Source organism: Phaethon lepturus, unplaced genomic scaffold (genome assembly GCF_000687285.1).
Source record: "Phaethon lepturus isolate BGI_N335 unplaced genomic scaffold, ASM68728v1 scaffold38605, whole genome shotgun sequence".
Lineage (NCBI taxonomy): Eukaryota > Metazoa > Chordata > Aves > Phaethontiformes > Phaethontidae > Phaethon > Phaethon lepturus.
In genome coordinates, this window is record NW_010541954.1 from 61,536 (window position 1) to 74,676 (window position 13,141).

A 13,141-nucleotide genomic window follows, 5' to 3' on the forward strand; every position below is an offset into this window, starting at 1 on the left:
TGAATTACAACCATGACAGTAATTTATCACTCTGCTATTATAAACAGATAAATGACTAATTCATATGGCGAAGACCTCTTTCTCAGTTCTCCTAATTACAGTTATCAAAGGTCTCTTACCCTAGACACTTCCATTAAATGGTGCTCAAGAAACTCACCCAGTATCTGATCATAGCACAAAACAGATAGTTCACCTTTTTAGAGTCTGCTGAGATCTGAAATTCTGAACATTTAAAGTAAAAATACAGCATGTAACGTATTACTCTTGCTCCTCTTGTCTCTTATACACTGACAAGGTGGTGGAGCTACTTTTCTCTTTTGCAGGTCAACTTCAATACAACATCAACTGGATGTCACTCACCCATGTGACATGCACCTAAGCTTCTAGAAATCTTCATCTAATTTTCTCCTGAAATTGATACGCATTTGCAAATTTAAGGAGAGTCAGTCGAAGAATGAACTAACAGCAGACATCTGGCACTAGAGCAGTGTCTTAGAGCAATGACTTTTACATCTACAAGTAAGTGCCAGGACTAGAAATCTTTTAAAATTTATTGAGGACAAGAAAGCACAAATCAAGAAACATATGCATTAAGAGAAGTTACAACCAAGAGTTAAGATGTGCCTCCTGCAGCCTCATTTTTGAGGAGTCAGTTAATAAGTGTACAGGTCTTTGTCTACTCAAGACGTGCAGCTAAGGAGTCACTTAATTTTAGAACAAGGAATTCAGATTTTATCAAAACAGCACCAATAACTCTATTCGTTACACCAACAGCTACCATGGCATGCATCTGTACAAACCTTTCAGGCAGTTGTCCACAGCTGGTCATGAATAAAAAGGCATATAAATTTTTCTCTTCTTTTATTACAATGTTTATAACAGTACAGAAAAGTCACACGACCTTAGTGGGTCAGTTTACTTAAACCCTGAAACAGGAGGAACTCTAAATACATTAAATATTGTTACAAGTTCAGACTTAAATGTACAAGTAGTTGGGAACAGTTACAGCCCTCACCAAACTATGTTGGGGACATGAAGTCCAACAGCACTTGAAGTGCTGTGAAGGCATCATTTCACAAATAGCAACATAATGTTACAGAACTTGCCTTTAAGGTGGTATGTTCATGTAATTCCAGCGCCTTCACAATTTAACGAACCATATTTACTATACTTCACTTCTAAAAACCTAGATGAAACATGAAAAAGAAGCCATACAGTATAAATTGCAACATCAGGAAAAGCTCCTGTTATTATTCCAAATAATTTTTCCCATGTAAAATAAGAATGTCCAATAGCTCCTTGCATGTGGGAAGATACTTATTTTTTTAAGTCACAATGAAGCCTTAATTGACGGAAGCTCGGCTATATTAACAGCACAAGATGAGAAAAGGTTTAATCTCCAAACCTATTAGAGCGTGTGTAGTAGCATCAGTAGCGGCCACCTTGCGACATTACAGGAGGTCTCATTCCCATCGGAGGTCGAGGAGGTCCACTTTGGTAAGGGGGCACCATCGGAGGTCCCTGACCGTATGGAGGCATTGCTCCAGGAAGATATCCTGGCATGCCCTGGTGATGAGCACCATATTGACCTATAAACAGAACAATTAAGGTGCAAAGAAGATTTTTTTTTTTTTTTAAATAATGGGCAGAAGTTGCATTTTATGAAAAGCTTCACACCCCCCACCAGTATACACCACTTGAAACTCAAAAGTTTATAGCAAAGACAAATTTTTTCAAGAAAAGAAAGCTAGGAAGCTTATGATTACCATGAGGTGGCATGGGAGGTCTCATTCCTTGTTGTTGTGGAGGAATTCCTGGCTGTGGTGGCATCATACCTCCAATTGGTCCAACTGGTGGATTACCCAAGGAAGCTTGTCCTGGTCGAGGAAGATTACGCTGATATTTAGGCAACTGTGCCCTTCTCTCTTCCTAAAACCAGAAACAGACAACCATAACACACTGTAAGACTAATACTCACCAAAAGTAAAGTAAATATAAGTGTAACAAAGTAGATTACAGGTTCCTGAACTATTTGGGCTATCTTACAAGTTCAAAGGCTGCTACTAGTAACATTACACAGTAGCATTTGGACTTTTTCCCCCTTCCTTCAAAGCTACTGTATTACTACTGGCCAATCTAGCAGTTTGCATGCAACACAAATTCTCCTCCTCTCTCAGCTGAGGAAAGCCTCTTCCTCATAACAAAGTTGAGACAAAACAGCCAAACACAAATCTAAACACATCTGAACAGAAATTAAGGTTTGTTTGTTTTAATCCATAAATTCCGTATTTCTCATTGCAGTAATAGCACGAAGACCAGTTCAAACTGTTAAGTCCTTTGTCCTACACTCATTAGCTGTATCTATTTAACTTCAATCTTAAGTCACATGCAGAAGTCACCCAAATTACATTTTGGGTTGAGTAACTTCCTGTCACTAACAAAAATAAGGCTTAAATCTGCAGCAGGATCATTGCAATATGCCAGTCATCACTTTGCAACCAAAGAAGTTTTCTCGATGAATGGTTCTGGTTCCATCAATTCTGCAGTTTGCACTCTCACAGTCATTAAAATACGCATAATGCAGACCACAGAATGAATTCTATTTCATCAGCCATATCAGCATAAATTGCATTTTTCATTAAGACTACAAAAATATTTTAACTTACCAGTGATATATCCTCATCTGGATGGATCAACTTACTGGTTGCACTGGTTGTTGTGAGGGTAGCAGGCTTACTTGTTATAGATGTAGCTGGTTTAGCCGCAGTACTGTTTGTCGTGCTAGTGGTTGAAGCTGTAGACTGTGTGTAAGCAGGGAATGTAGGTTTTGGGGGTTCTGTTGTTGTTGCAGGTGTAGAATTCAAAGGTTTGAAATCGGTACCAACTGGACCTGGAACAGCTGCTGCAGCCTGAGAAACACAGAGATAGATCAATATTTATTTCTCAAAGCGTAAGAAAACTTAAATGATGTCTGTTACACCTCTGAAACCTTCCAGTGAGATACATAATTAAAACAAGCTTGACAAAAGTAAAGTTCAGCCTTATTGCACACTAGAGCAACTGAAAACAAGACAAAATAAAACCCAGTTTATACACATATACACACACACACAGAGGAAAGTCTAAAATTTGCAGGTCAAAAGCCACAACTAGAAAAAAGGAACAACACCACCACCCCCCACTATCAAAATTTTTATCTCAAATACTGAGTTTGGTAAATTCCTAACTGTTTCCTGAATCATTGTTTTATTAAGAGCCTAGAAGTATAAATTAATTTTCTCTCACTCAGTTATTAGTATACTTTAGCAACCATTAGTTTAGAGTACAGCTCAAAGTGTTAGTATTCACTACTTAGGTATTTAAAAAATGTTTTAATAAAAATTTAAGAAAGCTCTATTGTGTCCGGGTTTTTGTTTTAGGCGTCCTCTCTATAAAAACACTGCAATGTTTTCACAAAGTACTATGTGCTTCTACAGATCTTAAAATTTGCTTGTGAGTGAACAATCAGCCAAAGGCAGATATGAGGTCCACTACAGATTCCAGCATCTCATCTTTCCTACTTTTTTCTTAAATTAGCTGTTAGACAAGAAAAGCTTGCTTTACCAGGCTTTCTCTCAAGATGCAGCAATCTCCAAAGCAAGCTTTAGTTATCAGAGAATGCTTTTGTTTCCAGTCACTGTACTTTTACAATTATCTGAACTTTCTAAATCAAAACAAAGTATTAAAATTTTTTTCCACATAATGCAAATTACAAAATTCCCTACATTATTATGTACCATATTAAACAACATAAACTAAAAAAGCCTTGACCATGCATCAAGCTAACCACTGCCCACTAAAATGCATTTAACTGCTTTCATGCTTTTTTAACCCTTTAGAACCAAGATGTAACATCTCATTCTTTCACTAGGAAAAATTGGGCACTTTGACATGCTTACGTCTAGTAAGATGCAACTCTCAATCAAGGACTCTGCAGTTTTACCAGCTAAACATAATCAGGAATATAACAGAAATTATCTGAAGATGTTTAGTCAATTTTAGATTTTACAGAACGGTCCAAAGGGTTAAGTTGCAAAGCAATTTGTTTTTAACTGTGACTTCCTGCGTACTTGTGCTGCGCTAGGAAACAGAGCGTTAGAAGATGCTGACAGACTTTCTGAATTGGAGGAAGCTGTACTTGAGCTTGTGACAGGTGTCCCCATCTGTAGCATAAAAGAAAGGAAACAGTGAAAAGTCTCCAAACAAATGGGTGGAAAGTATCCAGATGAAAGGATTTCTTATGCTAAGTCCTTTCTTATGAAAGGACTGTTTTTGTAAACGTGTATCTTCCCTGCAGAGGTCCAAAACAAAAATAGTACACCGTTTCTGCAACATACTTGAAAGCAAGTAAAAACTTCAGGACTTATACACAACACGTGCAATCAAAGGGTAGAGGTCGTAAGTCACTATCAATTCCCCACTTCCCTCCCCAAAATCCCCAAAACACTTGAACAGATTTTTACTACCTTAACTTACTCCTAAATTTTTTAAAGTAAAACACCTCCTAATTCAGGCAATGTTTATCCAGTCTAACAAGACTACAGAATAAATTAGTCCATCTATGGGTAGAGAGCCCATTATGAAAAGGAGGGGGGAACAAGTAATGTCAAGATTAATACTTTGGAAATTTTAGATAAAGTTCTAGGCAAGTGGATTCCTGTAGCTCACTAACACATCCCGTCACCCACCCAAAGCATCCTTATAAACGACAAACTAAAGGGAAACTAAAAAGGAAAGAAGTGTTTTGCCTACTCCTTTCTTCCCCATGTGCTTACAGAACTTCTGTGTGGTTTCATCGTTGTTTTAAGACAAAAGAATCTTTTAAAATTCATTCAAGCACTACACTGAATTAAACTGAAGAATCAACAAAGCAAGAAACTTAACCAGTCACTTCTCGGGCCTCCTCAATAATAGACACTGTTGACACAGTGGCAATTTGAAGATTGTAACAATAGATTCCAGGCTATGAGATACCTTACCTGCCCTGCACTTGGGAAGAGTGGTTTAGTAACCGGAGGCTGGGGGGTAGGTGCTGATGCAGCAGGAGCTGGAGGTCTGTTAAGAATGCCTGGTGCTGTAACAGGCTGTGCTTGTGTCATTGGAGGCATCCCAGGACGAGGACCAACAGGCGGTGGCATACCTACAAACCACAAAGAACCAGTAACACACAGGCTGAAGTTAAGAGGATTCTGTTCACAGTGTTCCTTAGAACAAAGTTTTCCCCACGGAAGATACACATTCAAGGCATTAGTAAAATAAAACATGACAAAGAGTAATGCCAGCAGTCACCAATAAATGTCCATGCATAGGCAGTAACCTCAAACAGTTCAGAGCAATACTGAACCAAGTTGTGTTTTCTACTACAGCTTCAATGAAGTTTATGCTCTCAATAAATCAATGCAATTAATGCAGTAACTGCTTCCAACACACTGCGCCTATGCTGCCAAGCACGTGGGTAAGACTTCTATAAAACCCGAAAGACACAGCCATTATGAATGGTATCAGAACTCTTGACTGAAACACAGACCAGCTTTGCTGTTGGTCTTTAGCACACTGGAACAGGGACACAAGGCTACTTTTTGCAGCCTATCATCACCATACATGCACTTCATATGTGCGGTGCTCTAGGAGAGGATCAGAGATGGGAAGTTAACAGCTCACATGGGTATTATTGTGCAGCAGAACTAGGCTGTAGCTCTCCTAGTGGCTTGCCTCCTCCTGCAGCAAGAAAAGCGGGCAAAACAGCAAATCTCAAGCCATCATAACATAGCTTATGGTCAGGTGGAACACCCTCAGAACTTAAGGCTGCTTAGTGCTGCACAGGCTCGAGAAACATCTCTTCCAGCTATTCTAAGAGACTAAAATTCCAGTCAGTTTCTTCACACAGCAAGTTCATTACTTGGATATGTCTCATTTCCCACCACATTTTCAATCATTCTGATTTTCCAGGTGCAGCCACAGACATTAAAAGGAGGGATGAAGACAGACTATGCAACACAAAAGCCAAAGAAAGTGCAATAGGAAGAAAGAACTATGTTCTATTTTTTACCTTCAAAATGGTACCAAATGCAAATATTATTTACAATCAAAATCCATCAATCAACCCCTTCATCTGTGCACAAGAGTGGCTTCTGTGGCAATCAACCCACACACGTCTGTATATTCTTTATAAAAATCCCAAATCTCAGTGGAAATAAATAAATATAATTTAGTTCTCACCATAGTATGAGTTCGACAACTCTGACCTACCTGGTGGCATACCAGGCATAAGAGGTGGTATTCCTGGCCCAGGAGGCATCATTCCACCCATTGGCATCATCCTATTAAACAGAAAGTGAGCACTGGTATGAACATTCACAATAAACTCTTAAGACAACTGGCACATACCTGTATTAGATAAAAAAATTATGGTAAATAATTTCAAGCAGCTCTCAGAGGCAATTCAAAACCAGCTGACTCCACAGTTAGAAATGTTTTTCCACAAGGAAAAAAAAAACCCACACCCAAAAAAACCAAGAAAACTTCCAAACGCTTTTTATTTGAACTTTAATTCCTTGAGTTTTCACTTCGCTATTACCAGATTTCCAGAACTGGTGTCTCTCTTAAAATCTATTTCAGGCTACTAGTTTCAACAGAGTGTTCCAAGAACCCGATCTTGGTACACTCAGAAAACGTGAAATATTTTAACATGTTCTCTTTCCTCTAGTGAATTGCAGACAACCCAAATCTGTAAAACTATCCACAAAATACTGATAAAAGCAACGCAGAGAACACAGGTTAAGAAAGCTTTTGGAGTTCCACTTTTTTTTTTAAATGAGAATTTCTTATTATGGCATATTTTACCTCCATATTAAAAACTGGTTTGGTTTTTTTTTTTCCTTGTTACTGGAGAAAAAAATTGGTCTGTACTTCCTAACAGAAAGGTGGCATCTAAATGATTCTTTTTATCCTTATCTACTAAACCATACTACAAATGAATACACGCTCCCCATCTAAACTATACATACAATCCTTAATATAAGCAAATTCCTCCTGCACAGGGCTGCAACTCCATAAAAAATAAGCTGTCTACAACACTAAGTGCTATTAAACTGGGAATCTACAGATGAATATATACGATTCCTTTACAGGGAAGAAACCAAGTGTAGCTTAGTTTGCTTCTATTTTTCCCACTCAAAGCTGCATTAGAGAAATGAAATAAAAGAATGCTTATTACTTTAGTTAGCAAGACAAGCATATATATAGCAGCCAAGTGCACACCAAAACCCCACTAAGAAGCAGTTTCTATTTGCATGATAAAGTCAAGAAACCATCACCATTGCTGTTTCAAAATCAAAACAAAACCATAAAGAGGCAATGATTCATTCTGCAAAGCAAGCTGCCACCCAGCCTTACTTTTATTCTTGTCTACCACTGCTACAAAAGAAAAAAACACTGCAGAAGCAGTAGTGACTGGGAACATAATGCCATCACCCTTTTTTCGGTTAATGGTTGGAGAAGGAAAAATCAAGTCTTGCCAGCCATTTTGACAACTATCTGCTAGACCCCAAAAAAGTGCTGCATGCTCCCCGCCTGCTGCCACCAGAAAAGATGACTTTCAGAGAGTGCAGGGATAGTGTTAGAACTAGTGTCACACTAAAACCAAAGTTGCCTCCTAGGTCCTAATTCTTCTTTTCTCATTTTAAAACAAAAAATCATCAGGTTAAGTAAGCAAAATTTTAAAATAAACTAGGCAAAAGCATAATGTAACACCATCTCTCTCCCCTAAAATGTCACCAAAATGGAAGTGCAGCAAATTTTTGACAAGTAGTTTGTGTTTTTTACTAGATGACACTACATCCACCTGAAGTTAACAAGGCATTTAAGGAGGACTAAGCACCAACAAGTCTGATAAAATTCTGTTCAGTTTGCACCCAGAAAAGCTAGTCTTGATGAGCATCCACAAGATGTTCGACTATGACATGATTTTACATTCAAAAACTGTTAAAAACTGTCAAAAACCACATTTATGTCTCAGAAGAGAACCTTTCACCTCAGTGAACTTTAAAACTCAGAAGCAAACTTCCTGCAGTATGTCCTCCAGTATAAAGGATCGAGCACATGGAGCTGTACTCAGGGTCAAGAGAGGTTATAAGCCCCTAAGGGTCTATTTCATTACTATTTTGTAGAATACCTTCCTCATAACATGTAGCTTTGTAATATTAATCTAGATAAAGCATACAAACTTCAGATATTATACAATAACAAAACCTAACTAGACATTTTCCCCAAATTCTTAGGCAATATTCAGAGGTTTTCAGCAAGACAATTTCAAGCTTATTAAAAACATAACATAAAATGGCATAATGATAATGAATGTACCTAGAATTACATTAATGAGATGCTTACATGTTTCCACCACAAAATGACTGCATGTATTTTCTCTGTTGATGTAATCTGTGAAAATTTATGACAAAATCAAAAATCTAACTGTGATTTTCCAAACACATTGCGACAGGGTACGGTGTCAACCCCAAACAAGCATAAAAACCAACATCTTTTGCCCAAAATACAAGAAAAATTTAAACTATCCAGTATTTTTTTCCTGTTCAGTTGATGACTGATAACCAGATGCACAACATATGTGCAATACATAAAGGAACAGAGGTTCACAGAAGGCTCTAAACCAACACAACAAAACTTTGTTTTTCATTATTATATTACTACTCAATAAAGTTAGGAAAAAGGCAACATACTTTACACATAAACTCAGTTTGGCCATATTTTTAATGTTGGTTTACAGCCATCCAGTTCTTTGGTTATTCTTAACATTAAGGTTACAGAGTTCACAGGTTCCTATGTACATTTTCCAATTAGCTTTACTTTTTCTCTGACAGTTTAAAATGCACAGTATGAACATGTAATATTAAGTCTTTCTTGCTACTCACCCAGGTGGCATTCCAGGCATAACTGGAGGCATTCCAGGCATCATAGGTGGCACACCTGCCATTAACGGTGGTATACCTTAACAGAAAAATACATTTTAAACAACTCCAACAACATACAGTTGCTAACAAGTCTCATCTAATAAATTTAGACTGGATTAATGCTTTACAGAAAAATTTGAAAGATTGGTTTTTGAAATAACACTGCTTACAAGCAACGCAATATAAAAGATTATCTGCAAATCTGACAGACTCAGTGTTCTCAGTCCTGCAAGACTGTGTAAATTTTCTTACTAGTCTCCAAAGAACATGCCTTATTACAAAAGATATAATGAGAAGAGACCAGTTTTTGCTCAGTCATTGATCAAAATTCTTTCCTCAATATATTTATGGCCTGTGTACAAACTGCCTGTTCCATGTTAGCAGTCTCTACATATATGGCAGCCTTTCTGCCCTCTTTCCAAAATCTTCCTACAAAATACCACAAACAAATATCATTGTCAGACGTGTTTAAAGTACTAATCTGCCTTACTACCATATTAACCTTCCTTCAATCTAGATGCAAGCATTAGGTATCTTAATCTCCTTCACAAAGGAAGATGTGTGTGCACACAGACTGGGGGAAGGAAAAAAAAGTTAAGAAAATGCTTACATGCACCTCACGAAACTACTCTGTGACCTCTGATATCCAATGTTAAAAAGGGCACATGATTATTCCAGCACACAAGCAGCAATTTGTATTTCTACTCAGCTTTTCAGTAACTAGCTTAACTAACTTAAAACATCATCTTACCTGGAGGCATCCCTGGTGCACCTGGCACAGGAGGCAAACCTGGTTGTGCCATTGGGGGAATGTACCCCTGCTGTGGCTGAACTTGCTGGGGTTGAAATGAAGTTGAAGCTGCAGATTCATCATCTTCATACTCATCAGAATCATCCTGTTGTTTCTTTTTCTGGCTCTCTGCTAAAAAGTACAATGTATACAGTCAGACAGAAGGCAAATTATATTCTATGAAATTTATTTTAGCTGGAGTATTCTAGCTGAAACAAAAATAATAGAATTCACATCTTATCAGCGTGTTCAAGAATTCACAGAATTACAAAGACGAAAAACTATGTGAGCCTACCTATAGGTAGGCATCTAATGACCCTCAACATAAATGTGGGGGTCTTTCTTCATGTCAGTCTCATGATGTCCAGAGTAAACCAAAGCAGTTCAAACAAATACATACCAAAACACAAAGAAATCTAAGTATTTGGGCATCATCAGGCTTGTATCACCCCTGGGCTTCCCTCCCCTTAAGCTCAAAAATAACCATCCCCATATTCATTAGGTAATTTTTATAGCTGTACTGGCATGCAGCTATTTCTTAACAGGAAAAGAGTAGTATCTCTCATCTTTCTACACGACTGGCAAATACCTAGAGCAGCAGTTAAGAGAATGCATTAAACCCAACCCTTACTCTTCTGAGAAACGAAACCTGTATCACACAGCTTATTATCAGTAAGAAACAGACTAGGAAAATAACAGATAACTAGCTAGATTATACTTTACCCTGAGTTTTTTGTTCAAGTAACCGCCTCCGTTCCTCCATATCTTTTTCAGGAATACCCTCCATGCCATAGATTTCCAGTTCAATATCAGTTCTTCCAGGAATAGCATTTGGAACAGCATCTATTGTTTCTTTATGTACCTAAGGAAAAAAAAAAAAGTCAAAGTCCTCCTGACCACAATTCAGGTTAGATTCAGTATGTTCTTCATCCACTTTCAAGATACAAAAGGAACATCCTTAATGGGAAGAATCTCTCTGGCCAAGCGTTTTCTTGACACGTGCTTCCTAGTCAGTGTTAGCTATTATTAACTTCTAAAACCAGTTTATATAAACACGTCTTCTGAACATCAAGATAATACAATCCCTTCACTCCTCCTACACCTCAGAAATGATGGCAGAGATCTCTACTGCATACTCTCCATATGACTGCTGACACAGCAGGACTCCTGTTCTGGAAACAGTCCATTACTGTCTCTCTCATCAGTTTTTAAGACTCTGGAAGCCCCCAAACCCCTACCTTTAAAGTTCACTATTAATTCCAATTTTAGATACTGAAAAAAAAAACCCAAACCCCAAAACCCAACCATCACACACTTACGTAAGTCTAAAACTTCTTACCTGCATGCAATGTATAGCTAAACCAGGTCCTGTATACAGTTTCTTATGACATATATGGCATTTAAAGTGCTTTGCTTTTTGATGCTGTATAAGGATTTTTTCATCATCAAAATCCCTGTTACAATACCTATTGAAGACCATTAAGGAAACATATAATGCTGAAAGTGACCTTCTGTGTAACACTAAGCTAATTAGCATCATTGTAATTTTTCTTAAAGCAAAAAAGCAGCATAGGAAGCGTCTCTGAGCATTCAAAGCATGACAACTATTTCATGGATATACGAAACCAAACCTTCCCCTCATACCATCCTGCATTTCCCCCTTCAGATAGGTAGAAAAGTGGCAAGATGCGTGCACGCCATCAGAACCATCATTTGATTTCACATTCTTTGACACATGCCTTTCAAGTCCTAGTTATTTCTAAGTGGACTCATTCCTTCTCCACATAGTGTAGATTAAAATAAAGTTGCTAAAGCATTAAAGGAGAAATAGACTTGAAACCCACAAAAAGGAAGTGATGATAAATACTCAGATGTGCCTATTTAATAACAAATATTGGCAGCTAACATTTATAAAAGAGAACAAAGGTTTTAGTTAAAAATTCCTCTCCTTTTTCAGTTATCCAGTTATCAATTGTTATGGCACTGCATAATTTGCTGCGGTCATTAAAGAATTCTCTGTTTTTACACAGAAACATTTTAACCAAAGATCCTTCTGGACATCTATGTGACAGAAGAGGCAAACCGCAATTTTCTTTCTGCATGTCAGCACTGGCATTTCAGCAAACACTCCAAACATATCTCCCTAAGCAAGACCAACACATACCTGTTATTTATTAGCCGTTCCTTGTTAACACAATGTGTCCCTCACTTCCCCCAAAACTTGAAATATATTAATACTTGAAATAGAAGCACAGATGCCTTCCAACGTAAAAAGCTAAAAGAAGGCAGCACAGCTTATATATTCCTTTATTAAACAATTCTAGATTAGGCAAAAACATTTTGGAGAGAAGGTAAATCTGCAATCAGTCCTCAATAAAAAGCAAATTGTGAAGGAGTGACCGAAGAAAAATCCACCAGTATTTCCGGATACTGAAAAACCGTATGTGACTTTGATGCAGCAATTACAAAATTGAAAGCGCTCCCCGCCCCCAAGTTTTCAAAAGGTCTCTTTTAATCACATCTGCCTCACTTCTTCCTCAATAACTGTATTTACTGGAGGCAAGGTTTTCTTCCGTTGACATCCTATCCCCGGGGGTATAAAAGACCGTTCTCCATTTTCCCCACGATCTCGGCAATCCCGCCGGGCCTGGCCACAGGAGCGCCAGGGGCAGGCGGTCGGAGAAGTTGCGGCCTGCCCTAGCTTTCCAGATCAGACGGGAGACCGAGGCCTCAAGCGAGGTAGGCGGGAGCAGGCGGACTAGGCCGCGGGGGAAGGAGAGGAAGGACACGGACCAGGCCCCTTCCCCGCGCTGAGAAGCACAGAAATGGAACAGGGCCAAGCACGGAGCCAAACCGTAACAGGGATGGAGAGAAGGAAAGAGCCCCGTACCAGGACGGCGAAGAGCCGGGCAGAGAATGGGATAGGCCGGGACAGACACCCGACCGAGCCGAGCCAGGCCGGGCCGCTCCCCTCCCCCACCCAGCTCCCCACACCCGCCTCGTCCCACACAGAAGGATACCAGCACCAAGGCTTTAGCTGCTTCTTCTTCTTACGGCCCATGGCGGCGGCGCCCCCGACCTACGCAGAAAGGAGACAGCCAAGCTCTTCGCTCTTAAACAGCAGCGCCCACACCAGCCTCCCCACTGAGGCGAGCGAGGCAGACACAAAATGGCCGCCACGGTACCTCCTGGCGCCACCGCCTCCGAGCTCCCAGCCTGCACCACGGCGGCGAGGAGGAGAGGGGGGAGCTGCCACGTGACGGGCTCCCTGCTGTTACCACCGCCTCTTGCGCTGTCCCGTCATGCCTTGCGGCGGTGCTCGCCGGCCATTTTGTCTCAGCAGCCG

General features: G+C 39.3%; 1 protein-coding gene across 6 annotated transcripts; it reads right to left on the reverse strand.

The window, feature by feature from the left end:
* Window positions 1–524: 524 nt before the first annotated feature.
* ZNF207 (zinc finger protein 207) lies at window positions 525–12,901 on the reverse strand. Of its 6 annotated transcripts, XM_010287888.1 has the most exons (13): window positions 12,816–12,882; window positions 11,135–11,261; window positions 10,519–10,657; window positions 9,757–9,927; window positions 8,967–9,042; window positions 8,428–8,475; window positions 6,289–6,359; window positions 5,019–5,179; window positions 4,110–4,202; window positions 2,667–2,909; window positions 1,767–1,929; window positions 1,406–1,589; window positions 525–1,186 (listed from the first exon to the last, which is right to left on the reverse strand). In XM_010287888.1, the coding sequence occupies exons 1-12, from the start codon at window positions 12,854–12,856 to the stop codon at window positions 1,429–1,431; spliced, it is 1,494 nt and encodes a 497-aa protein (XP_010286190.1). In that variant the 5' UTR covers window positions 12,857–12,882; the 3' UTR covers window positions 525–1,186; window positions 1,406–1,428. The 6 variants fall into 6 exon arrangements, with proteins under 6 accessions (XP_010286190.1, XP_010286191.1, XP_010286189.1 ...); XM_010287889.1 differs by having other exon boundaries at window positions 525–1,589; window positions 9,757–9,924; window positions 12,816–12,885; XM_010287887.1 differs by having other exon boundaries at window positions 525–1,589.
* Between the last annotated feature and the right edge of the window lie 240 nt (window positions 12,902–13,141).